This window comes from Brassica napus, chromosome A3 (assembly GCF_020379485.1).
Source record: "Brassica napus cultivar Da-Ae chromosome A3, Da-Ae, whole genome shotgun sequence".
Taxonomy (NCBI): Eukaryota; Viridiplantae; Streptophyta; class Magnoliopsida; order Brassicales; family Brassicaceae; genus Brassica; species Brassica napus.
In genome coordinates, this window is record NC_063436.1 from 12,502,251 (window position 1) to 12,529,866 (window position 27,616).

The 27,616-nt window shown below is 31.2% G+C and overlaps 5 protein-coding genes across 5 annotated transcripts; 4 read left to right on the plus strand and 1 right to left on the minus strand.

Annotated features, from left to right (window-relative positions):
* The first annotated feature begins 730 nt into the window (after positions 1-730).
* On the plus strand, positions 731-2,725 carry LOC106449435 (ribosomal RNA small subunit methyltransferase G-like). The gene is made up of 7 exons (XM_013891195.3): positions 731-1,018; positions 1,155-1,338; positions 1,412-1,521; positions 1,672-1,750; positions 1,838-1,905; positions 1,986-2,052; positions 2,527-2,725. The coding sequence occupies exons 1-7, from the start codon at positions 776-778 to the stop codon at positions 2,637-2,639; spliced, it is 864 nt and encodes a 287-aa protein (XP_013746649.1). The 5' UTR covers positions 731-775; the 3' UTR covers positions 2,640-2,725.
* A 213-nt stretch (positions 2,726-2,938) lies between these two features.
* Positions 2,939-6,139, minus strand: LOC106449436 (protein JINGUBANG-like). The gene has a single exon (XM_013891196.3). It carries the CDS (start codon positions 5,953-5,955, stop codon positions 4,690-4,692), a length of 1,266 nt encoding a protein of 421 aa, XP_013746650.2. The 5' UTR covers positions 5,956-6,139; the 3' UTR covers positions 2,939-4,689.
* A 624-nt stretch (positions 6,140-6,763) lies between these two features.
* On the plus strand, positions 6,764-10,850 carry LOC106449431. Its single transcript, XM_048775962.1, has one exon. It carries the CDS (start codon positions 10,191-10,193, stop codon positions 10,530-10,532), a length of 342 nt encoding a protein of 113 aa, XP_048631919.1. The 5' UTR covers positions 6,764-10,190; the 3' UTR covers positions 10,533-10,850.
* Positions 10,851-19,382: 8,532 nt separating this feature from the next.
* LOC106445805 (serine/threonine-protein kinase STY13) lies at positions 19,383-22,073 on the plus strand. Its single transcript, XM_013887446.3, has 7 exons — positions 19,383-19,531; positions 19,703-20,092; positions 20,347-20,479; positions 20,580-20,775; positions 21,037-21,161; positions 21,243-21,401; positions 21,482-22,073. The coding sequence occupies exons 2-7, from the start codon at positions 19,971-19,973 to the stop codon at positions 21,800-21,802; spliced, it is 1,056 nt and encodes a 351-aa protein (XP_013742900.1). The 5' UTR covers positions 19,383-19,531; positions 19,703-19,970; the 3' UTR covers positions 21,803-22,073.
* A 4,306-nt stretch (positions 22,074-26,379) lies between these two features.
* LOC106445804 (high-affinity nitrate transporter 3.1) lies at positions 26,380-27,616 on the plus strand. The gene is made up of 2 exons (XM_013887445.3): positions 26,380-26,614; positions 26,931-27,616. Exons 1-2 carry the CDS (start codon positions 26,380-26,382, stop codon positions 27,407-27,409), a joined length of 714 nt encoding a protein of 237 aa, XP_013742899.2. The 3' UTR covers positions 27,410-27,616.

Sequence of the window (27,616 nt, forward strand, 5' to 3'; positions counted from 1 at the left end):
ATAGTCAATTTTTATAATATTGTCTTCTTTATTTTTTTAATCATTATTAAAATTAAAATGTTTGTCCTATATTATCCTACGTAGATCATGTTGGTTTGTTCGAAGGTGTGGGTTTGAATAGGAAACCGGTGTTACCTATTTATAATATTGATCAGATTCAAAGCAAGATGTTAGGTTTTAGGAGAAATTTGGGGAGAAAGTTGGGGGATCTTCTCTTTAAAATCGAATCTTTCTATATTTTAAGATTAGTTTTTGTAAAATTCAGTTACCATGTCAAACAATTAAAATATTTTTTTGTGTGTTCCTCAAGTTGGGGAATGTTCTTTTTATTTGATTTGATTCCGTAAATCTCTGAGTACGAAATGAGATTTAAAACGACTTAATGGGCTTAAAAACGAAAATGTAAGTAGCAAATTGGTTAAGCTTTTCATTTTCGAAAAATATTTAAAACAATTGAAAAAAGAAATTGAATGTTTTGTAATTAATAGGAAAATTCAGGGGCATATTCATAAAAAGTATTCTGCTTTAATAGTATAGATATCCAACGGTCCTGTCCAGAACCGATCCGAGAACCTGAGGTCCTAGCCCTATAAATAACTCATGAATAATGGATTGATTTCCCATTTGTGCGTGTGTTTTGGGCTTATTTTCATGAAAAAAAAGAAAAGAATGGCCTTTTCAATGAATTTTCCAGTCAAATCTCCTAGTTGGGTTTCAAATCGATACATAAGTGATCCATCCCGCAAGTTTTTGTCGGAAAAAACCAAAAAAAAAAATGCACTGCTATCCTTGGAAGAGTGTAATAACGAGCCCATGCGTCTCACATGTCCTTTCTCTGAGACATTTTACCAAACACTTTCAATGCGCAAAGTCGCACACATTTCGTCGCACTAGATTTCACTCCGACACCCATACCGATGTCGCCGTAAGCACGACAACATCATGTTTCAAAAGCCTCAGTTCCACCCAGCAAAACCAAATCCATCTCTACGTCGATACCCTTCTCCAATGGAACCAGGTCTTTCGCTTTCACTCTCTCTCTCTCTAATACAAAACGAAGCTACCATTTTGCTGGAATTAACTAGTTGGGTTTTGTCTCTATTTCAATTGGGATTAAAGTTTTGTTTGTGGGCTTGAATTGGTGAAATGTGCAGAAAATGAATCTTACGGCAACTAAAGAAGCTGATGAAGTCATGGAGAGGCATATTGAAGATTCTCTTGCGATATTGCCTCCTATAAGGACATGTTACAACTTGCAGTCCAATGAACAAATCAGTTTAATTGATGTTGGAAGTGGTGCAGGCCTTCCTGGGTTGGTTCTAGCAATTGCTTGTCCAGGTGCTCTTTAAGCTCAAACATGATTATGTTGTATTTCTAGATTAATTGAAAAAGCCAACTTCTTTGTATTCAGATTGGAGAGTTACTCTACTGGAGTCTATAAATAAGCGTTGCGTTTTCTTGGAGCACGTCGTTACTGTCACTGGGCTAACAAATGTTAAAGTCGTAAGGGGCAGAGCAGAGGTATAGTTTTATCCCTCTTTTATGTTTATGATGAGTTTCTGCAATAAGCATTATTGTCACGTTGTATTATTAGTTGTATTACGCTTTTGTGACACAATAGCTAGTAAGGTGGATTATGAATTATATTGACCAACTTTTGTTGTAGAACAGAGTTGTGGCCACGATGTTATGTACAGAGAGAAGTTTGATGTGGCTATTGCAAGAGCTGTCGCGGAGATGAGAGTCTTAGGTACGTTTGTCACAAGTTTTCAAGTAGAAACTTAGCTGTTTATTAATTGGTCAAAATGGTTTTGAGTTGTTTGTCATAAATTTTCAGCTGAATATTGTCTTCCTCTGGTTCGGATTGGTGGATTGTTTGTAGCTGCTAAGGGTCATGACCCTAAGGTAAGACTTGTCATTACGTGTTTTCCGTTGTAGATTGATCTCATTTGAACCTAAATGCTTCATGAATAATTTATAAACAGGAGGAAGTTGAAAATGCAGAAAATGCGGTTCGCATGTTGGGTGGTTCCATATTACAAATTAGTCCAGGTGTGTTTTCTTTTGGCCTCTATATGCTCACAAGTCGCTAGTTTATCCGAATACACCTAAACATCTCTCATTACAATATATCAAAGACTAAATACAGTTTTGAACTTTAGTGAACAATGCAAAAATGATATACCTACACAAGAGAAAACCTTGTTATCTTGCCAACGCTGATACATCTATTGGGAAGAAAGTTTTGTACCATATGGTAAAAATATAATCGAACTTGTACTCTTAATGTTAGCCTAATGATTTAGGTTTAAATAGAAATTTATGTCGGGATGATATGATTTGTGATGAATTAGTAGAAACAAAGTGTTTCTTGAGACAGGAACTTAGCATTTTGATAAGATTTTGGTATTACCAAGAGAACTTTCAACAGAATTTGGATATATTATATCTTTTAAAGATTAAAGAAATTTTGTTTTTGTATATCTGCTTGTTTAGAATGGTTTTTTTTTGTGTGACAATATGTAGTGGATTCACATAGCCCATATGGACAACGAACAACTGTTATCTGTCGTAAAGATCATTCCACCCCACAAAAGTATCCACGTGAAGCAGGTACTCCTTCTAAATTACCTTTGTAAAGATGTCTCATCACTTTTTTTTAACCTTGATTTGTAAAACAATCTGAAAAGCAATATTTATAAAACTTCCTTTGGAGTTTCAGTTATGTAGACATGGCCTCTGACTGAAAAAGCATATTCTTTTCTTGAAATAATAGTACTGATTCTTTTACATTATTTCCATATAAAATGATGCTATTTGTTCGAGAGTTCAGTCCAAATTCCCTGTTACAACAACGGTGACCAAGCATTAGTAGAAAAACTAGTTTGTCATATGCTCATGGGACCATGATATAACATAACATTTCTTAACTACCGAATTTGTTAGCCTATAGAACTGTTATATATGTTTGTTTTGAATTTGAGGGGTTGGAACATGTTAGTGCTAAGTCCAAATCAAAAGCCAGCAAATTATTCACAATCTCTCATCTCTTCGTGACTGCTCTGCTTGTTAATGTGTATGCAACTGGAAGTAAAAAGGTATATTACCTATTATAATAAGAGAAACAATAATGTTGAAAATGTCATTTGGCAATATGACTTGGATACCTAACTTATCCGTGTCTAGTTTTATTTAATCACGTCAAAATTTGGAGAATTTTAAAAGAACCCACAATGTTGAAACCAAATGAGAATAGGATACATATTGTATGACATCAGATCCCCACTATGTAGACATGTGCTTTTTTTGTTGCTTCTTTGTATTCGTTTCCTTGCTCGTAATTATATACTCTGTTGTCCAGTAAACTTTTTTTTGGCTTTTTAGTGGATAGGATTGGGTATTGAAGTTAGGTATCCGACATAAAATCCAATTTTGTTACATAACGAACTTTATTTATTGATTAAACCAATACATTATCATAAAGAACACAAGTGCTCATAAAAGAGATCACAAATATCGACAATGGGCATTCCTTGCTGACAAATCCACACTACATTTATCGATTACACAAAAATATATTCAAATAGAGATGTAAACAATTTTGTTTTGAATGGTTTTATGATGTTGTAGTTTGTTTCAGCAGTTAATGTAAGCCGTTCAAAGAAAAAGCAGTTAATGTAAATATATTTAAATACAGATGATAACAATTTTGGTTATCCGAATGGGTTATGAACTTATGATGTTTTGTTTTGTAATTTGTACTGTTGAACAATTTTTGGTGATGCTTGTGCAAGTTTCCTCTTGCATCTCTATGATCGTCCTTCTGTTTCATTTTATTCGTGGTTCTAAGTTTTTTACACAGATTAAAAAAAATCATTTATGTTATACCCTTAATTAATACACAGTATTATTTGATCATGTTAATTAATAAATTAAAAGAAAAAAGGTAAAATTGGAAAAACTATCAAATAAATGTATTAAAAACATAAAAGAACATTTAAATGAAAAATAAATTTTAAACAATTAAAATGAAACGGATAGAATATTAATCTAATAATCTTTTGATTTTGTTATTCTAAATTAAGCTTTTACTTTCCTTTTATTTCTCTGCACAAAAATAAAATTATTCATGAAATATTTACCTTTCTATCTAAGTTTGTCACTTTAATAAAGATATATAGAGCAAAATCTATCTTCGTTTTAAATCTACTTACAATATTGTGTACATGATAAAACTGGAGCAAACAAAAAAAACAGATGTTTAAAGCTAATACCATGAAGTTATGTCTTTTCCCGTAATTAGTCTCGCTATAAACAATACCGAATAGACAATCTACTTGTCCCCTTTTGGATAGTTTATATGCTATTGCACTAATATAATAGACTTCTTTAACAAAGATTTTATACCTACTTGGTTTGATTAGATTCTGGTGAGACCAAATTGCTAAGAATTAGATTTTTTAAACATGTAATGGAAACAGGGGACTCGCAGTCAACTCGAGTTTATGTGATAGAAGCTCTCTTCTTTTATTCAAGTAACATACTCATCTCACACATTCCACACTCAATTCATTTATTATCCCAAAACATAAACTCATCAAGAAAACGGATCAACAAATATTAACAGAAGAAACAAATTACTAACAAAAGCCACATATTTTGTATCCCATCCAACTTAATTTATTTAAATTATAAGGTTGGTACCAAAATCTGCCAAACCTTAACTTGAGAGTCAAGTCCTCCACTGTAAATGTGATAAGAAGCCTCTGATTGTGTACCGGAATCACGAATGGCTCCGGTTAAGCATTTAACTGGTCCTCTATGCCCCTCCAACACAGCTAAGCACGAATAATCCGCCAAAGAACATTTCCACAGCCTCACTGTCTTATCTGCAGAGCCACTACAGACTATGTCTGAAACAACCGCAAGGCAAAGAACAGACTCTGTGTGACCTCTTAGCCCTCCAGCAACAGCAATGTCTCCACCTTCGTGGTCTCTTTCCCACACCAATATAGATCCGTCAGATCCACCCGAATACAACAGATTGTAACTGCTTAACGCCAACGCGTTAATACCTGAATCTTGCTCTGACAATGTTGCAACCAAATAATGTTTATTCTTTTTCTTTTTCTCCTCATCGAGGTTCTTCTTCCTCCACACTTTAATTTTCCGGTCAGAAGACCCTGTGTATATATCTCCATTCTCGGACAGCTCAACAGCATTGATTGCATCCTCGTGGGCGTTTGTAATGGACTCTAGGCATTTAAAATCGGTGGTTCGCCAGATCTTGAGCGTCCGGTCCCATGAGACAGAATAGAGTAGTGCTCCATCTCTTGATAATGCTAAACCCGAAACCGCGTCTACATGGTGAACCCAAGAAGCTTTCTTGTGCCTCCTTATTTGGACTTGGTTGTTAGGCATCAAACACTTTGCCAAACGGTCACTCATCGTTGGCATCGTTGCTATATGCATGTACTTTTTATTACTCGCTTCTGCTTCTTCAACGACGTCGTTTATCTTCCAGACACGTATCTTTTGATCTTGGTGTGCTGTGAAGAGTTTATCCGCCAATATTACCAATGACTTCACTGCTCCTCCGTCTCCTCTTTCTCCTGTTATAACATCGCCGTTGCTTGACGCTTCGGCTAATGTTTCCATCGAGTTTGCATCCCACAATCTTACAAGTCCATCGCTGGAGCCTGTGTAAAGTCTCTTTCCTGCAAGGGTTAGAGATGAAATGTAAGAGGATGTGTGACCAACAAGAGTAGCGATACATTGATGAAATGCTTGCGAAATAGATATTTGATGATCTTCATGAGACCAGTCTCCTTCTTCTTGAGTTTCGTGACATCGTATCATATTGTTTCTTATGAAGGAATATTTGAATTGATTTATTGAACAACTTACCAAAGTTTGTAGAGTTTTTATAAAGAGGAAAAAAGAAGATTGGTGCATAGAAAGGATACAGTTTGGGGGAAAGTAGTCGTGGAAACAACAATTGGCTCCAAGACTTGGACTATTCTTAATACTTATCAATTTGGACCCTTTACAATTGTGAGCAAATCTGACCGAAAACGAAAAGAATAATGTGACGGGAGGGTGAGTAGGATGCAATATATATATTTTAAATGTTCTATATATTTGCACAATCTTGTTTGGTAGATTTCTTTCTCACAAAAAGTGGTGAAAAAAGTTAAAAGTATGACCCTGTAGTATTATTTACAAGCTAGAGACTAGAGTTGTGGGATGTGTTCCATGCGTTGTGACTTGTGTGACACATGCTATTTTCTTAGACGTCAATATGAATATGATCTTACAGTAGATGTGTTAAAAAAAGAGAAAATGGTCTCGAATAGCAAAAAAAGGAAAAAAACATGTTTTTGTTTTGGAAGCTAGCATTTAATATAAATGGCTAAAATCACCAAAATAAGTTTCATTAAAAAGATAAAAAGATATATATATATATATCTGTTTAAGGATTGAAAATTTTCTTTTCAACATTTTTTTTCGGTTTGTTTTGTTGGAAAACTTTTTTCCATAAAATTTTTTTGCGATTCTTTTTTCAAACTCTCTTTTTTCTCAAAAAAAAATTAAGAAAACTCTTTTGAATGTATATATATATATATATATATATATCATGAATTTGGGTTTATGAAAACTTTCCTAAATAAGTATAATATCTTTCTAAAATTTAGTAAGATATTGATAAATATATATATATAATATTTTCATAAAATTTAGGAAAACTTTCATATGTGTATTTAAAAATACATTCTTAAATGTGTATTCAAGAAGACATTCATCAAAATATATTACGAATATTTCACTAAATTTGATTTATATGTATATTTAGTAAGATATTCTTAAATATGTTCAAAATCTTGCTAAAATATTCTTGAAAGACTTTTCTGAATATTATATCTCAATTTTTTATAAAAATATTATACATATTTTAAAGAACATTCATAAATTTTAAAATATGTTATATATTGAGTAATATTTTCTTAAATATGTATATAAATCAAATTCAAAAAGATGTCAGCTACATTTAAGAAAAACTTTCTAGATATTCGTCTGAGTTATATTTAAGAAGTTTATTTACACATTTATGAAAGCATTCAGGAATTGGGAAAGTAATTTTACAACGTTAAGAAGATATCATACACATTTAGAAAAGTCTTTGTAATTTATTTTAAAGATTTTTATTCTAAAAGAAAATTTTCCCAAAAGAAGATTGAATTTTTTTTGAGAAAAAGTTCTTTTGTTTTTTTGAAAATTTATTTATTTATAAATATTTAATAAATAATTACTTCAAATTATAAACAAAATAGATTGCCACTTACAACTTTAATGAAACCTTTTTTGGTCACTATAACTTTAAATAGCTATTTAGAGGACAAAAGCTTAAAAAGCTATTAGTGAGTTTTGGGCTTAAGAATAAGGAAAAAGTAAAATTGCTATAAATCAATAATTTAAAGATGAGAACAACTATCATTTATAAAGTATCAACAAATAGATAATCAATAACTATTTATTTATGGAGATTTTGTTCATATTCTTCAAAAGTATCTTTCAATTGATCTACATAACAAAATTTTAGATTAATTTATTTCATAAATTATTATGTATAGATTTGAAATTCTGATTACTAATATTGATATCATTCGTAAAATATATTTAATGGATTTTTGGATTATTCATATAAAATGATATATATTAGATGCTCAAGTTTATAAGAAATTATACTATTAATATCAATGATGAAGTAAAATAAATAGTACAAAAATGTAGAGTTATTCATAACAAGTAATTATTCCATCTTGAACTCTTCAAAATTTAAAATACATATAAAAACACAGGAAATAAAATCTATAATATTATTTGAGACGTTAATTTGCTTATTTGTCAGGTTCTCCATAATTTTAGGCTGATTCATTAGTTTTACTAAACAACTAGAGCTTGACCGTGAATCCGCACGGATGTTATTTTTATAGAATAAAGATATGAATCTTTTTACAACAAAAACATGTATTTATTGCAAACACATAAGTTCGTACGGGTGTTTGTTCAATTTGTAATATATAATATTTATGATAAATTGACGGTTATTATAAAAATTGGTTAGAAAATAATCCGATTAGAGAATAATTGTAAGTTTGGTTAGAGAATATTCTAGCAAAATGAAGAATTTGTGATTAATTAAGAGAGATATACTTTTTGGATTAGACATGTTTTATATGAATTGCAGATGGATCATTAATTACTAAACGGATGAGCAATATAGATGGGTCGTAAAAAATAGATTAAAAGTGTAGATATTCTTGCAATACCAGAATAAGTATAAGGTCATATTTCATTTTTTAAAATAAACAAAATTATAAGCATATTGGTATATATAGTATTCAATCAACGAGTATGTTTAGATTTATATTATTAAAAATGATATAAATGCAGTGGTAAAAACTGTAATTTATAAGATGAAGTAAAGGATTTTTTTCAAAAGATAATTCAGATTTAATAATATAGATTTCTAAAACATGATATTGATAAACATGTCACAACATTGATAAACTATTATGCATTACAAAATGACAATGAATACAATACAAACATTCTTGGCCCTCATCCCCTCTCTTCCTAGTAAAAGATATATTTAACCTTTAATATATCTTAAATATACGGAGAATCTTATAATTCACGAATGAAAGATTACAAAGATATGAAAAAAAAATATTAAATAATTTTTAATGGATGGTTCAACTTAAAAAATCATACATGAATATTTTCGATGCAATTCTAATTCATTTCATTCGATTGTATCGTGTTTGAATTATATCTACCATGAATATTTTTATACGAAAGTACATGTTATTGGTTATAGACTATGTCAATTTTGGAACATATCCAATAATATTGATGCCCAACCATTTTTATTGGTATTATTAAAGAATGGTTCAATAATTATGTATGCAAAATAAATTCAGCATATTTGTTTTAAATTTATTTATTTTTCTTTATATTAGTAGAATAAAGTAAGTATAGATAAAATATTTGGATCCGAAAAATCGATCGGAACTTGATTTGAAAGTAATACTAAACACAAACTAAAAATGGTTAAGTACTCGAATGGATCTAAAAATTTAATATATGGATAATCAAACCTAAATCCGATCCAAACTGAAATATTTTAGATACCAAAAATATCTAAAATATAATTTTATACTTAAATATTTTAATTATTTTAAATTTTATATATATTAGATATTTAATAATATAAAATATCTAAACTAACAAAACATGTTCAAAATACTGAAAATATATATTTTTCTCCATCTAAACATTTAAACTGAACTATTTTTTATGTAAATTTAAGTATTTAGTCTTCCATTATTCATTTTTTCATTATTAAAATTCTCATGTTTTATATTATTTTTATTTTTTTGATTTTCATGATTAAATAAATTTGGATTTTTGTTGAAAATTTATTACATAATTAAAATGGATACCCGAACTCGAACCCGAACATACAATGTTTCGAACCAAATCCAAACCAAAATAAACCAAAATTTGTAAATATCCGAATCATATTTAAATTTCTAACTATAAAAATCGAAAATCCAAATAGATCAACTGAATCTGAACGGATATATGAATATCGATCCCTTGAAAAGCTATAAGATAAATCTCTTATTACAACATAAATAAATATTTTAACAAATTATTTCACTTCGTCCACGGCATGCTACACAGTACACTGTTATTAAAACAAAAATATGAAAACTTTAGTGCCCTTCTGACAAAAAATGAAAATATTTACTACCCATATTAGAATCTTCATCGATCAGAGAAGCCGAACATACACTGCTCCTGAATTTTTCCAAATAAATGAGGATTCCTTTGTTCCACCTTTCCCATGCGTCTGTCTGTTCAATGTTCTTGCCCATAGTATTTAAATATCATATTTTTATTGGAAAAAAAAAAAAAACAGAAAACAAAATAGACACCCAATGCCTTTATGTGTCTCCTACTTCATGAATTATTTTCTAAACAACCCATAAAACTCAACCTCTCCCATGTGCCCTCACATGCTTTCCAATGAATTACCAGTCAATTAATTTCTGTTCTTTCAAGTTCCATTGAGCGTTGTTTACAACAAAAATAAGACGCCCACTTTTGATAACACGTTCACTATGGATCTCCGCAAAAGTAGAGCAACAACAACCACCGTTACTCTCTCATGTCTTCTCCTCGTTTCTTCATTCTACACTCTCTCCACCGCAACATCAGCCACAAATCCACCCTCGTACCAACTATTTCTATTTGTAGGATTCGTTCTAGCCGCAGCTTTGTCGCTTCTGATACTTGTCACTGCTGCACGAGCCACCATGGTCGCGTGGATAACAGTGATCGTCTTGCTGGCCTTCTCGGGTACACGCCGCCGTGTTCTGGCGAAGCAGGGAAAGATGATAACGACGGACGTGGCTATGTGCTTGGTCAGGGTTCTGATTAGTGAGGCAGATCCTCGTGGTTAGTCTGATGGGGTTAGTACGATGTTAAAGAGTATTTACTATATACATATTATCCATGTATATAACTTCAACTTATTCGTTTTGCGAATGATTTTCGGTTTTTTTTTATTATATAATCAAATGTAAGTTTCGAGTATCTATATATCTGTGTATGTGGAATTCTTCAAATGTTCATTAAATGCTAGTCAAGTTATGAGACAAAATTCAGTTCAAAACAAAAAGTTATGAGACAAATTTTTGGTGAACAGTTACAAAATAAGAATAAAATTGGGAAAATTGTTTTTTTGGGCCAAAAAATGATAACTATGCAGTATGTCTTATTAGACTAATTTATTTTTTGTACCATTTTTTCCTCTAATACCTTTTAGTATTTTCCAACATAAATTAAATAAATAGTTTTACAAACAATTTTATAAAAAAAAAATAGTAACTATTGATAAAATACATATATCAACTTATTGGTATTTTTTTCAGTTTTAAAAATATTTAAATCATAATTTCATATTTTGCTCTACAAAAAGTAGAATTGACATTCTACACAGTAAAAAATGTAATCTACTTTTTTCATTGAAATCTAATATCTTTAGAATATGTGATCTACGTAAATAATAGTAATCTAAAAATATTTGAAAAATACATTCCGCGTGTAACCTATCCAGAATCTACACATTACTATAAATGTAAAACCTATAGAAATCAGAATCTACACATTACTATAAATCTAAAATTAGTAGAAATTATCGATTTCAAACAAAATCGGAAATTAAAGCTAAATATGGTCACAACATATCTTAACAGAATCACAATAAATAGCATATTTGAATAACATGCTAAAACTGAACCAGTAAATAATTGGAAGATCTTTTTTGTTCGGTTAGTTTTAGGTGATTAAGTTATATAACCAGGTGGAAGCACCGTAGCCTATTGGTTAAAGTTTAAAGGCTTCTACACTCAGGTCTGGGGTTCGAATCCCAGACTATGCAATTTATTGCAGATTACAGGAAATCCAGGTTTCAAGTCCCGGAGAAAGCGGTTTATTAAACAATTATGCAGACTACAGAGGAAATGCTTGCAAGGAATCTTCTACATGGTGCAAGTAAATTTGGCCAGGCGTGGATCTTCATAGGACGTCTCAAGTGATGCAGTTAAGCGTAGATCTTCATAAGGCAGGTAGTATTGTCGGTTGTCGAATCGTCTATATAATCTTTCCTATATCATAATTGTAACATCGTAATAAATCAGCGTTAAAAAAAAAGTTATATAACCATAAAAGAGAATGACATTGCTTGTAAATGTCAAAGCAAATCAATGGTAAATTTTTATTTGTACTTCAGTTTTAATAGAATAGATGTTGAATATTAAGTTATAGTTATGTATATAGAGGACAGTATAGCAAATGTCATGGGAGTGTTCATTTTTTATATAATTATATTACTACTATCATATAGTTGTATAACTATATATAACAATACCAAAAGAACATTATGGCGTTTAGTTGACTCGTTAGAGGTAGTATATATTAAAATTGTCTTAACATACATAAACGTTTAGTGATCCAACGTCTAAACAAACAAAATGTCATATTTACATACAGGAAATATACGGTTAAGATCAAAAGGAAATATTCCTTAAAAAAAGCTAGTGCACTGTTGGAATATATGAAAGAACTAGGATCTTCCAATTATTTACTGGTTAAAGCTAGATGGTTAAAGCAATATAAATGTCAAAGCTAGATGGTTAAAGCAATGTAAAATCACAAGTCAAAGAAGTCTCATGTTTTAATAGTATAGTAGTTTTACCGGTGATGTCTTGTGATTTTACATTGCTTTAACCATCATTTTGATTCACATTTTGTTCATTTATATGTATTTAGAGAACGTTTAGGTTTATAGTATTTGCATTTGTTTTATCAGATGTTGAAAATATTTTTCATGGAATTTGGAGCAATTGGAACATGAAATGAGGTTAAAGAGGTGATTTCGAGAGACAGAGTGAAGACAAAGTTTCACAGAGGCCAGAAGCAACGGTCGAGGAGTCCTAACCATAAGCTGCTGTAGACACATAGTGGGCAGGTGTAGACAAGAAGTGCCAAACTTGATAGCGGCAAGTGCAAGCCGCTAGAAGAAAATATGTACTTCCTGTTCGGAATCAGGAAGAGGCAGTGGTGTCATGTAGCCGCTATAAAAATAAATGCGGAGCACATTAGTGCTATCCATTGTTGATGTCTTTAGCAGCAGCTAGCATCCCAGTCTCCTACTACCAGTGATGGTCCACAGCGGTTTGTTGATCTTCAAAAGTCAATATTCGACCAAAAGGTCGACATTTTATTTAGGTTTGACCAAGGCTTGTTGGATCGACCCAGTTCGCATTAAAAACCCTATTTAAGTGGTTTGGGTGACAACCGCCGGTGGCTCTAGCTCTGCGAAGTTGGCTCTATCTTAAGACTAACCTCGATCCGAACACATTGTCCGCCATGAAGTAACGGTGACATCAGGATTTGCTATTCAATCATGTTCGTCGGAGTGGGGCTTCATGCTTCTATTATTTTCTTTCCTTCATTTGTGACTTTTTTTTTTCTTAGATTTCATATCTTGCTCTAGGTCTGTTTTTTTTTTGAGTTGCACTTCTTTAGGTTTTTTTTGTTTTTCAGGTAAATATTTGTATTTTCTGATACCTTTTTGGGTTAATTATATTTTAATACAATATTAATTAAAATAATAATTTTAAAGAAACAAAAAAATGAGCATAAATAACAATTTATTTGATTTGTTTTTATGAGATAGAATAGGATAAAAGCAGGGCCGGCTCAATACTGTCAGGGGCCCTAGGGCAAAATTTTTTTTTTTATTCTCTAAAATTTATATAGAGATAATGTTTAAAATATTTTTAAAATTTAGTCAATAATATTTTGTATATTTTGTAATGAAAATAAAACTATATACATATCAAATAATTTTGGGCCCTTTTTAATTTTATTTATTGTATTTATAATTTTTTTATATATAAAAATATAGATTTATAAAAAATTGGACCCTTTATTTATCATTACACGGGGGACACAGGCTCGGACCGGAGCGGTCGCACCGCTTGTCCCCCCTTGTAAGCCGGCCCTGGATAAAAGCGGCTGACAAAAAAAGAGAGGATACAAGCGATAAAAAGAACAAAAAGGTTGAAAGTTAACCTCGGGCGTTAGATCATATCTTTATCACTGGTTCATATTGAGTTTGATAGTGATCTTTCTTATTCTTTATTAACCAATAAAAATTCAAATTTTAATTTCTTTTGTATTTAAATTTAAATATTTCATTTACAATAAAAATCAAGTACAAAATACATATTTTTAATATTTTTGTTTGAATGTAAACCATAAATATAAAATTTTATAGTGTATATATTGAATTATAAGGTACTTTCATTTGAAAATCTTAATAAGGTTAAATTAAAATAGGAAAATCAATCTAAAAATGTATATTTTAAAGTTATAATATAAAATCAAAATGCATATTTTACATATGAAACTAAATTTTAAATATCATTATATAAATCATATGTTATTGATATTTTTATATATATAATAAATAGTTAAATTTTGGTATATATTTAAATATTTTTATAACGATTTTTATTTTTCTTTAAAAAAATAAAAAGTTTGTATAAGGGTTATATATTTTTATTATACAGGGTTTGGAATATGGGGATAGGAAAAGTTTTGTGTTCGTGTGATACTTTTTTGATGTCTTTTCTCTTGTTACTAGGATAAGACCCGCGCCTTGCGCGGGATTAAGTTATTATTTTTATTATATTTTGGAGAATGAAACAATAGTTTGGCTTCATTTGGATTACGGGTGTTCAATCCGAATATCGGGTTGGTTTCGGTTCGGTTCAGTTTTTTTCGGTATTTGGTTAGTAAAATATAACTACTATTCTAAATCCATATTTACTTTGACTTTAGTCTTTCACATACTTTTGAAAGATTTCAACTGGACGACTAAATTGATCAGCCAATCTTATTGCTTTAAATCATTAGTGTTTATATATATATATATATTATTTAGTTTGAATATTTATTAAATAAAAATTCATATGCGTTATATTTAATGATCATTTGTAACTTATTATAAAAAAAAATAATCTATTGATCACAAAATTTTCAGAGTGAGAATATTCAAATTTCTAATAATATATAGACGTTTTCAAAAATTCAAATATAACATATAAGAAAAAATATAAATGTTTTTATTATATATTTAATGTGATTTTTTAATATCTTTCAATAATATAAAATTAAAAAAAAGAACTAAGATACCAAAATTGTTATCAAATATTTATTATTCATAATAATTAATTTTCATATATACGTTAATCATATTAGGTAATTTCGTAGCTTCTAATTAAGGAAAGTGCAAAAACAATTTTGGTAGATTATTTATCAATTCGATAGTTAGTTTAATAAAAAATATAATTTAAGTCAAGATGGACCAACCTATTTTTCTAAGAATAGTATATTTTATATAGTCATTTATTAAATGGGAATTTATAATCATACAGTTCTATGATCATTCATATCATTTTATAACTGAATATTTAAATCATCGATAACAAAATTTTCAATGTGAAATCTTTAATAAGTTTATAATTTATAAATGTTTTTGAAAATTCATTGAAAGTTTTAATATTAAACTATTTATGTAATCTTATGGTATATAGTATAATCTATATATATATATATATATAAATATATATGTTTTATTATTAAATAATATTTTTTACTCATATGGTTTTAAAATAATGTGTAGCTTCTTATAATATTAAATAAAAGTTCATATTAATACAATTTTATGATCATTTGTAACTTATTATGACAAAAAAATAATCTATTGATCACAAAATTTTCAGAGTGGGGATCTTCAAATTTCTAATAATTTATAGACGTTTTGAAAAATTCAAAATATAACATATAAGAAAAATTATAAATGTTTTTATTATATATTTAATGTGATTTTAAATATATTTTAATAAAATAAAATTAAAAAAAGAACTAAGATACAAAAATTGCTATCAAATATTTATTATTCATTATAATTAATTTTCACATATACGTTAATCATATTAGGTAATTTCGTAGCTTTTATTTAAGGAAAGTGCAAAACATTTTTTGGTACGTTATTTATCAATTCGATAGTTAGTTTAATAAAAAGTGTAATATAAGTTAAGATGGACCAACCTATTTTTCTAGGAATAATATATTTTGTATAGTTATTTATTAAATAAGAATTTATAATCATACGGTTCTATGATCGTTCATATCGTTTTATAACAAAATATTTAAATCATCGATAACAAAATTTTCAATCTGAAATCTTTATTAAGTTTATAATTTATAAATGTTCTTGAAAATTCATTGAAAGTTTAAATATTAAAATATTTATGTAATCTTATGGTATATAGTGTTTAATATATATATATATATATATATATTTATTTATTTTATTATTAAATGATATTTTTTACTCATATGGTTTTAAAATCATGTGTATCTTCTTATAATAAAAATGTTAAACCATTGATCATTAATTTTTAACATAATAATTTTAATAGTTTTAGTCATTTATTGTCGTTTTTAAAAATTCAAAATATAACATATACGAAAAAATCTAAATTTTATTTTTATAGCTAATTTGATTGTTTAATTTATTTTAATAATATAAAATTAAACAAAAAATGATGGAGGAGATATACATTGTTATCAAATCTTTATTATTAAACTCATTAATTGTCATATATATATTAGTCATTTATGGTAATTCTGTAGGTTTTATTTAAGGAAAGAATCATATCATATCATCATATCATATAGTTTGACCAACTTATATATCTAACAACATATAAAAATCGAATGTGGACCTACTTATTTTTTAATTGAATGTAATTGACTACCTAATTGAGTGTCACCTATGCATTGGGGCCTCTTTTAATTAATACAAAATTGAGGTTACATCATTTCAAATGTTCCTCAATTAATATATAAGGGATAAAAGTTCATATTAATACAATTTTATGATCATTTGTAACTTATTATGACAAAAAAAAAATCTATTGATCACAAAATTTTCAGAGTGGGGATCTTCAAATTTCTAATAATTTATAGACGTTTTGAAAAATTCAAAATATAACATATAAGAAAAATTATAAATGTTTTTATTATATATATAATGTGATTTTTAAATATATTTTAATAATATAAAATTAAAAAAAAAGAACTAAGATACCAAAATTGTTATCAAATATTTATTATTCATTATAATTAATTTTCACATATACGTTAATCATATTAGGTAATTTCGTAGTTTTTATTTAAGGAAAGTGCAAAACATTTTTTGGTACGTTATTTATCAATTCGGTAGTTAGTTTAATAAAAAGTGTAATATAAGTTAAGATGGACCAACCTATTTTTCTAGGAATAGTATATTTTGTATAGTTATTTATTAAATAAGAATTTATAATCATACGGTTCTATGATCGTTCATATCGTTTTATAACAAAATATTTAAATCATCGAAAACAAAATTTTCAATCTGAAATCTTTAATAAGTTTATAATTTATAAATGTTCTTGAAAATTCATTGAAAGTTTTAATATTAAAATATTTATGTAATCTTATGGTATATAGTGTTTAATATATATATATATTATTAAATGATATTTTTTACTCATGGTTTTAAAATCATGTGTATCTTCTTATAATAAAAATGTTAAACCATTGATCATTAATTTTTAACATAATAATTTTAATAGTTTTAGTCATTTATTGTCGTTTTTAAAAATTCAAAATATAACATATACGAAAAAATCTAAATTTTATTTTTATAGCTAATTTGATTGTTTAATTTATTTTAATAATATAAAATTAAACAAAAAAATGATGGAGGAGATATACATTGTTATCAAATCTTTATTATTAAAATCATTAATTGTCATATATATATTAGTCATTTATGGTAATTCCGTAGGTTTTATTTAAGGAAAGAAAATATCATATCATATCATTATATCATATAGTTTGACCAACTTATGTATCTAACAACATATAAAAATCGAATGTGGACCTACTTATTTTTCAATTGAATGTAATTGACTACCTAATTGAGTGCCACCTATGCATTGGGGCCTCTTTTAATTAATACAAAATTGAGGTTACATCTTTTCAAATGTTTCTCAATTAATATATAAGGGATTTTATTTTCCATGTCGAGAACGCTCTATAGTCCTAGAAAGCTAAAATATGTACAAAGAAAATAGTGAAATAATACGTTGGATAATCAGACTCTTAACGACGCACATAGACATCTCCAATAAACGGCTTCTAAACTGAACACAAAAAATTTACAATATAAATTTAGCGTTAATATAAATTGAGTTCATTACTTTAGAAAAATCTGTTAGTATTATATCACTTTTTCTTCTTCCGTCAACACCTGAAAAGTTTTACATCTTTGATTAGATTTTCAGAAAATGATTTATTCTTCCGATGAATGGTATGATGAGTCTTACAATGTTGCAGTGACCAATCGCCTCATCGTATCGTTTAAGCTTGATCAAGCAAGCTGCCATGTTTATATAGGTGGCATGGGTTTTTGACTGCCAAAGCCATATCATGGTACTTCCCATACAGCTGAAACATAAAATCGTCCCCCATGTAGGCAATGGCCTGAGACAAAAAAAAAAAAACCATGATCAAAACCCGAAAGGAGAGACAAGAGTTTTAACAAGACTCCCACAGTATGATTGAAAACCAAATATTTTGACTGTAAATGTTAGAAAGAAAGAGAAAAGATCAATAACCATTTCATACTGTTGCATAGCCTCCTCCAATTTATCCTCTTTAAACAGATTGTTCCCGTCCATCTTCCTTCTTCCTTCTGTCTGCTGCACCAATCCTTTCCTCCACAGTCATATCACTGCGAGCCTTTCCCTGTACAAGTCCATCCTCTCAACTCTCAAGTAAGCTTTAAACATGTGGAGTTGTCAGGGTAAGGAGAGAAGAAACTGCTCACTATATTAAAGAGAAGAACTTGCCTCCCTTGTTTCGTCAAATCCAACTTCAACCTCATATAACAAGTCCGCCATAGAGGAACATTTGGAAAAGAAAAGTTCCCATCTTTCCCATATCCCAGTTCCCAGCCAATATGCAAGCGAGCGCACGTTCACCAGACTTCATGCTAGAAACACCCACGGCCAAACCGGCATTTCTTTTTTCCTCTGTCTCACAGACAACAGCTCACTTCTTAGTCCACAGATACCGGTCTGAGTTTAGACTGAATGGTATTAGAGTTTAGACTTATTTTTATTTTGGTTAAAATATATGTAATCTTTGATATAGAAATTGCACAATTAGTAAAATTAAATAATATATTTTTTTAAATTGTGTTTGTAGAGAAGACACATAAGCAAAATTTAAAAAAATTACTTTTAAAATAATGTCTAGGGAATTACCAAATCTAAATCATTTTTTCTAATCTCCCTAATTGTCATACGAAAAAAAAACATTCTGATAAAAAAAAAAAAAAAGACATAGTGATAATAATTTCAAAATATGACGGATGAGAGAATAACTTAATAAAATTATGCATTACTTTTATCACATTAGGGTTTTAGGCTTTTTTAGGATGTTTAGCAAAAAAAAGAAGAGAGGTTTTTAGGTTTTTTGTTTGGCTGTAAAACTACTTCAGTTTAGTTTTCATTTCGTTGACAAAAAAAAAAAAAGTTTTCATTTCTACGTTATATATTATTTTTAATAAATTTATCTTATAATTAAATTAAAATATTTATGTGCTACAGTATAATTAAATTTCTAGATCCATCATCCCATCCCCTGATTGGTCCATACACAAGTCTCTCGGATTCTCTCTCCTGCCTCACAGTCTCCACATCAAGATGAAGTCTCTGCTATTACCACCATCAAGGATAAATTAAAGAAACCTCCAAACGCAAAAGAGTTTGAGGCAAGTGAATTCCTCTAGGTTCTTGTTAGATCAAGCTTTTAATTTGTTCCTCTGTTTCTCTCTTTGTTTTGTCAAAGATTCTTCTATCTTATCCACTGTGTTTTTGAGGAAAAAAAAGGAATTATTTACTCTGTATTTTAATATATATTTTACATAAATAACTTTTATTAGTTGGGGGAGAGCTTGCCTGGTGTCGCCTTCTCCTCTCTCTAAGAGTTAAGCTTAATTTACGGACATGTGAAGATACTTGCTTTTGCCTCATCAAGGCCATGTTAGCCATTACTTATCTCTTCTCTTCTTTGCCTTTGTGAGCCCTTCTAAATCTTCAGAACTACAAATCAAGAAAGAGAGAGAGAGAGAGTGAGAAAAAAAGAAAGTCTTTGGTATTTTCAGACAGGAAAAAATGTGGTTGCTTTGAAGTAATCAGGTGCTTGGGTAAATGCTTGCTATGGATTCATTGAATGGATACAGATTAGAACCCAAATGGGAAATTGATCCTCAACTTCTCTTTGTTGGGCCAAAGATTGGTGAAGGAGCTCATGCCAAAGTCTATGAGGGAAAGTAAGCTCATTTATCTTCTTCTTCTTGTTTTTTTTTTACTTCAGCTGATGAGATTATTGAGATTTTGAATTTTGGGAACTGAAGCATAGTGTTTCTTCTTTATAATGCTTGTTTAGTAAACTCATCTCTGTGGATTTCCATATGTAAGAAGATTGAATTGGAGAATGTTTGTTTGGTTCTTGATTTGCATTTGTGGAAAAAGGCTGAAATTGAGTTTGTTAATGGATTTCTACTGTGCTTTGGATCTGAGATAGATACAAGAATCAGACAGTTGCAATAAAGATAATTCACAGAGGAGAAACGCCAGAAGAAATTGCAAAGAGGGATTCAAGATTTCTAAGAGAAGTAGAAATGCTCTCAAGAGTTCAACACAAGAATTTGGTTAAGGTTCTGTTTTTGTCTTGAGATCTCTATAAGTGATTATTTGGCTTCAGTAATTGGCTTAAAAAGGTTTTTTACCTATGTCTTTTTTGTCTTGTGAAAACAGTTCATTGGTGCTTGCAAGGAGCCTGTAATGGTGATAGTTACAGAACTTCTTCAAGGCGGTACACTGCGTAAATACCTTGTAAACTTGAGACCAGCTTGTTTGGAGACTCCTGTGGCTATTGGTTTTGCGCTTGATATTGCTCGTGGCATGGAATGCTTGCATTCCCATGGGATCATTCACCGTGATCTCAAACCTGGTAAATTATAAAAAATAAAAAATAAAACATTTCTTTAAACAGATATGTCTCTATCATTCAATGATCTCTACTTAAAATATTAGCAAAAACACCTTGTTTCATGGAAACCACATGCTCAGATCTCAATCACAAAGAATCTTTCTTTCTTTTTTGTCTGACACCACACACGCTTCAAGTGCTTTTAATATTCTGGTTGGTTATGATTAGATTTAATCTTGGTGTTGAGTGGTTAAAAAATGATCTTTTTCTACTGTCTTGCAGAGAATTTGCTTTTAACTGCAGACCACAAAACAGTAAAACTAGCAGACTTTGGATTAGCAAGAGAAGAGTCACTGACTGAGATGATGACGGCTGAGACTGGAACATACCGATGGATGGCACCTGAGGTTCTTTTATCATTTTGACATATTTTTTTCATTTCTTATCTACAGTTACTTTAAAGAGAACAATCTTGCTGGATGTTTCAGTTGTACAGCACGGTAACTCTTCGATTAGGAGAGAAGAAGCATTACAACAATAAAGTGGACGCATATAGCTTTGCAATCGTTCTCTGGGAGCTTTTACACAATAAACTTCCCTTTGAGGGAATGTCCAATCTCCAAGCAGCATATGCAGCCGCCTTTAAAGTGTGTCCCACTTCCTTTTTTTTTTTGCTTCTCTTGGCATAACGTTACTATTTTTGTTTTTGACATATGTATTTTTACAGAATGTGAGGCCAAGCGCTGAGAGCTTACCAGAGGATTTGGGAGTCATTGTAACATCATGCTGGAATGAGGATCCGAATGCTCGGCCAAACTTCACTCAGATCATTCAGTTACTACTTAACTATCTCTCCAAAGTTGGATCTCCAGCTTTGTCCGCGATTCCACAGAGGATTCTAGCTTCTAAGAACTCACTATTGCCACCGGATTCACCTGGAACAAGCTCTTTGATGGCTACCAAGCTTGATGAATGTGGGGAAACTCCAAAGGCTAAAACTGAAGACAAACGAAAAGGTTTGTTTTTCTGCTTCAATCAATGTTATTAACACCTTTGATCAGAGAGAGAGAGAAAGAGAAACAGTTTTTGTTTTGCTCTGGATTAGTACCAGAGATTTGGTAGACCTTAAAATGATGAATTAATGATGTAATAACATCCTCCCTCTGAATTTGGAGAAGAAAAAAAAAGAATTGTTTATCTATATAAATAAAACAGCTATGTAATTGTGATGAATTAAAAGTAGAAGTAAAGAAGAAAAATGTATTCTAAAGAAGTTCATATTATTTTTAATTGTGTTAATTTGAGTTTACACTTTTGTATATCTTGGATTATCAAACTCAGAGGAAAATATGTTGTACATACACGAAAATTAAAAAAAAAAAAACCAACGCGTTTTAACAGAAAGGAAAGGCTCATAATCAAACCGAGACTGGTAAAAACCATGTTGTTCAAAATTGGACAGATGGGATGGACCCCCTGGTGCATTAACAAAAAAAATCTAAGATTAATAAATTAATTTTGAACAGTTTTTTTCTGGTTTTCAGATAGATATAAAATATTACTTATATGTTTTATGATAAGTATGTTAACGTGTTACAGCAGTTCAATGGTAAGTGAATAAATTTTATGGCCATTACGACAAAGGTTCAATCTTGGTAATGTAAGTTTTGTAACGTCACATTCTAATATTACCTTATCTTTTTTTTTCATCAATTGAAATTTTCATTAAAGGGCTAAAAGCCCATAACACATATTACAAAAAACCTAAGGAAACGGGTCCAAAGAAAACAAATCACAAGCATGGCCCAAGGCCCATCTGCGATACCCAATGATCCCGAAGGAGCTCCGCCGCCGCGCGGACAAACGCTGCGGCTCCGACGTCGCCTCCCTTCTAAACGTCACCGGTTACACCAACCATCGATTCACCCTTAGGAATCGGAAACCACTCACTCAGAACCATCACCGCCGCAAACGCCTTCCACTCAGGTGAATCTAAACTCGGAGAGCGTCAATCGAGAATTCGAGATCTCATCCGACACCGTTCAACCCCATCACCGAGATAGAAGCTTCGCGCGACCCAACACCTTTAACCGTGGTCGAGCTTCGATCACCCACCTACGAGATCTCCACCCACCCAACCAATCCAGAACCGAGAAACTAAAAAGAGAGAAAACAAACTCTAAAACGAAACCTATGGATCAAAAACGGCAAGGCAAAGCAACGAAACACTTTCACCCTCCCGAGATCTAGACCGACGACGTCAGAGCTGCGAAAGCCTCCACCTCGCGGGGACAGGAACCGGCGTCGACGAAGCTGAAGAAGCCTCCGCCTCCCGGAGACAAACCAAAGAAACCGAACGAAAAACCTCACCGCGCCTACCTCACCACAACCGCGCCCTTACGCCAGAGACAGGTCCGCCATGGATGGCCTTGTTCCAGAGGTCGGGCAAGGCGGTTGGAAGAGGAGACAAGACCGAAGCAGAAATCGACAGCTTTGCTGGTGGCTAGAGGGCTCCGGTGACGGCACGCGCGCTCACGCGCCGCCAGTCACCGGACCCGATTACAGATCTCCTTTCTCTTTCTTACTTTCTCTCTCAATTCGACCTATACTGCACTCAATATTACCTTATCTTATATGAGACTTTGTACTCTTAGGACATTTTCTGTAACTTATTTTATTTTATTTTTTCTAACCAAAACATAACTAGAAATACAAATTTGTAGAACCCATTTTTCTTTTATTTTCTTATCTTTATTTTTCTTAGATCCTATTCTTATTCTGTGTTTTTTTTTTTAATTTCTAGATTATTGATTTTAAGAACTCTTTGTAGATCTAAGATAAAATTAAGACAATGAAATGAACATTTAAACAATTGTACTAACACAACTAAGCGATCGAGGATGATAATCTTATGGTTGGAGGATAAAGGAATAGCTTTCCCGTTATGGCAGAGAACAGAACATGAATCTCTACAGTTAGCCACGACAATTTTCTCCGGCATTTGGATGGACACAGCTGCGGTAGACCCCACTGCATAGCACCCCGGCCTCCATGATTCACAGCTCCTACGGCGAGCTCCTCCACCATCGAGTTACGTCGAGCTCCTACAGTGAGCTCCTTGTTGCTTTCTCATTCGTCGTTGAAGAATCACCTCGGCATCACTCTGCCACGCTCACATCCACCGACGTGGCCATCCGGAGTGGTTGTGGCCAAGGCCGAGCTGAGTTTTGTGGCCCCCTAAGCACATAATATACTTTTGATCCTTCAGTAACTTATTTTTGAAAACAACATTAAAAATCATGTTGATTAGATTCGAACCGGCGACCCTTCGCTTCTAATTTCTTCAAAGACCAGTAGAGCTGACTAGACTGCGATTTATTTAAAGTAATAAACGCTTAATATAATTATAAACTTCACGACCCCAAATACATGCTTGATAGCTTTTAGTCAGGTCCGGCCCTTACTGTGGTTCGTTCTCTCTGCCATAGAGGAAAAGCTCAAGAACAAACATGGTCAATTATCTTACCAAAAAATGGTCAATCTTTCACCTTTTTGTGTGTTTAGTTCTTCAAGTTCTTGGTTATTTTTTTACTTCAAATTTTCAAATTTGCAGATATGACTTTTTTATTTCACCCCAAAATTTCTAATGTGCATTTTCACCCATGTTATATGCTAATGAATTAAGATAAAAAGTCTAAAACTCATCAAAATTATGAAATATCAAAGAAAAGATGAGTAATGAGTAATATAAAGACTAGGAGGTCAATTAAACATTAGATATCACCATGTTTACATATAATATATGGTAACTTTACATATAAGCCCTGTTCGGCGCATGGTCGCAGCGCGTCCAGAGTCAGCGACCATTGATCCCTTCAGCTAAATCCAGGCATCGGTTTCCAGCCTCATCTATCCGCCTTCTCATCTTCTCTCTTCTAACTCCTTTGTTATCTTCCTGTTGTTCTTGTTGTGTTCTTCTTGTTTAATAAGTTGCATTTGCAACAACTCTGTAAAAGACTTAAAAACCTTGGTATGAATCTTAACATTTACACCCAAAAAAAGAAAAATATCGCGATGTTTCCAAATATACGTATTTACTTCGTTTGGGAAAAATGTTTGTAGCAACAAATATGAGCACACATTTTTTACTTGTAAACAATATGACATGGTTTTGATTTTCTCTTCAATAATTTAAATTTTGTTTGTAAACACATATTATGATTATATATTTGAATATATTATTTGTTTTTGAATAGTTTTGATATTTTGTTTGAATTGTTGTTTGGTATATCTACATCTTGTTTTATCCAGTCTATCTAGGATGTGTCTGGACCTTCGGCTAGGGACCGTACCGGCGCTGATACCATTTATGCCATAAAGCATCTTTCCCACGGTGGATCAAACCAAGGAGTGCAACAGCACCAGTGGTAATTTTGATCTTGTCTTCAATAATTTGAAATGTTTTTGTAAACATGAGCAAAAAAAAAAGTTTTGAAGATTCTAATTGAAGAATCACCAAATATATGATAGTGGTATTTATGAAATTGAAAGTTACGAAAGTTTTCTATAAGAAAGCGGAAAGGAAATAAAGTTTTGTTGGTATAGAATGAAAGAGAAATGGAAATTGAATGTTTGAGTTTTAAGAACTCTAAATCAGAGGCGACCTAGGTAAGGGGAGGGTGTGGCACGTGCTACATTCTAATTTTTTTTAAAAAAGATTTTTATTCAAATTTTAGGTACATGTCCCTAATTTATATGGTTATTACATGATGTGCCCCATGTTAAATATTTTTATATCCTTATATTAAATCTTTCTTTCACTGTGTGCCCCATGTTTTAAAATGTTATGGGTCTGTCCCCGCTCTAAATTAGTTGGTCATGCTAGTTGGAGAAGTTAGTAATAATGGCATTATTGTAAATAAGAAAAAATGTTTAGGATATTTATGATTTTAATAATTTTTAAAAAATATATATATTTTGTGAATATATTTGGAAATTTTAAAGATTCAATAGAATGGATTTGGCAAAATATAGTCGAAAAAAGAGTTATATTAGCAAGACTTCAATTTTGAATCATTTTCGTAAAACCCTTTATTTATAAGTATGCATAAGCACATGCAAATCACATGGTTTTACAAATAAATACAAATGGAATCCCAATAAAACACCATGTTATCTTTCTTTTTTTTTAAATCATAAAAGGAAATTTAATGTAAATATATTTTAAATTTTCATAAAAAAATAAACCAATTAATTAATAGAAACATGCGTGTAGCGAAAAACTTAGTTAGAATATAATTATCTTGTAGGTGATGGGTCCGCTGAATATAGAGTTGTTTGGAATCTGAAAATGAATTATTCAGATGACAACAGTTACAAAAATAAAATTAAAATTATCCAGCTGACAAATTATGAAATATAAACTCATATCATCTTTTGGCATGTTTAGGGGCCATAATCTCAGCTGTACGGAGACGACACACTTGTGCCAGAGGGGGAACACAATCTTCCCAAGTATTCAAAGGGTAATCTCAGAACAAACCGTTGACTTTGTCATTAATTGTTAATGCTAACCCCAAGATATTTGAATCGAGGATTACCATAAATTACTATATAAAGACATAAATGTGCACCCCACCTTTCATATCAAACATAAAAAGTCAGCAAACAAAGGCATATTCCTCTTCTCTTTCTAAATATTCAGATTCAAGGATCTCCATGGCTATTCACAAGAGCCTCTTCGCTTCACTTCTAATCTGCTTACTGTTCCAAATTAGTCATGGTGCTACCAAAGAAAGGCTCTTCTCTGACCTGGAGAAAGGTGCACTTGAGGTCACCGCTAAGCCCAGCCGAGAAGGCGGTATGTATATTTTCATAAGAATATCCATCATTCGCACTTCACTTCGACAAATATTTGGTGTTCAAATTTTCGATTTTGCTTTTTCATTTCTATGTCTTTTTTTTTAAATGTTGGGCGATCAGGGTTCGGAACCCCACTTATGTTGGAGACTATAGAGGGTAGATTAGTTTAGATTTCGGCCAACCCTGATAAAAAAAGCACTTAATAAGTATTTGAAATAAACTATGCAACTTTTATTACTATCAAATATCACTGAGAAGAGCTGAGTAATTTACTAACGTCAAGGCTGATCAATACTTAATATATGGTTTTTCAGTTTTGGATGCCGGAATTGACAAGTTGAGCATTACATGGAAGCTAAGCTCGACAGCTACAAAAGAGGCTGAATTTACGACCATCAAAGTAAAGCTATGCTACGCTCCGGTCAGCCAAGTTGACCGACCATGGCGCAAGACCGAAAATGAGCTCTTCAAGGACAAAAGCTGCCCACACAAGATCATTACCAGGGCCTATGATAAATCCCCTCAATCATTCGAATATACCCTCGAACGCGACATCCCTACCGGGACCTACTTCGTTCGTGCCTACGCAGTTGATGCCAAAGACCATGAAGTTGCCTTTGGACAGAGCACGAACGAGGCCAAGTCAACCAATCTCTTCAGCGTTCAGGCTATCAGTGGTCGCCACAAGTCCTTGGATATTGCCTCCATCTGCTTCAGCGTCTTCTCTGTCCTGGCTCTTCTTGTCTTCTTTGTCAACGAGAAGCGGAAAGCCAAGATAGAGCAGAGCAAATGAGTCGTTTACTTTGCGTAATTGCGACGTTGAGCAAAAAGGATTTGACTTTGAATTTTCTTTTTCTTTTCTTTTATCAGTTGCTTTTGTTTTGTTGCTTACTTCCTTCTCTTTTCTACTTTTATATTACATATTTGTATCATTATATAAGCCTTTCATATGGCGCCAAAAACTAATCCTATCGTGGTGATATGTTGTGTGTTTTCTATA

What these genes read in the sequence shown, in the direction of transcription:
- LOC106449435 (XM_013891195.3), top strand. Translation starts at nt 776, where the DNA reads ATGCACTGCTATCCTTGGAAGAGTGTAATAACGAGCCCATGCGTCTCA. An exon ending in CCCTTCTCCAATGGAACCAG is followed by an intron (nt 1,019 to 1,154) that starts GTCTTTCGCTTT and finishes TGAAATGTGCAG; the next exon opens with AAAATGAATCTTACGGCAAC. An exon ending in CATATTACAAATTAGTCCAG is followed by an intron (nt 2,053 to 2,526) that starts GTGTGTTTTCTT and finishes GACAATATGTAG; the next exon opens with TGGATTCACATAGCCCATAT.
- LOC106449436 (XM_013891196.3), bottom strand. Translation starts at nt 5,955, where the DNA reads ATGCACCAATCTTCTTTTTTCCTCTTTATAAAAACTCTACAAACTTTG.
- LOC106449431 (XM_048775962.1), top strand. Translation starts at nt 10,191, where the DNA reads ATGGATCTCCGCAAAAGTAGAGCAACAACAACCACCGTTACTCTCTCA.
- LOC106445805 (XM_013887446.3), top strand. Translation starts at nt 19,971, where the DNA reads ATGCTTGCTATGGATTCATTGAATGGATACAGATTAGAACCCAAATGG. An exon ending in GCCAAAGTCTATGAGGGAAA is followed by an intron (nt 20,093 to 20,346) that starts GTAAGCTCATTT and finishes GATCTGAGATAG; the next exon opens with ATACAAGAATCAGACAGTTG. An exon ending in CATATGCAGCCGCCTTTAAA is followed by an intron (nt 21,402 to 21,481) that starts GTGTGTCCCACT and finishes GTATTTTTACAG; the next exon opens with AATGTGAGGCCAAGCGCTGA.
- LOC106445804 (XM_013887445.3), top strand. Translation starts at nt 26,380, where the DNA reads ATGTGCACCCCACCTTTCATATCAAACATAAAAAGTCAGCAAACAAAG. An exon ending in TAAGCCCAGCCGAGAAGGCG is followed by an intron (nt 26,615 to 26,930) that starts GTATGTATATTT and finishes ATGGTTTTTCAG; the next exon opens with TTTTGGATGCCGGAATTGAC.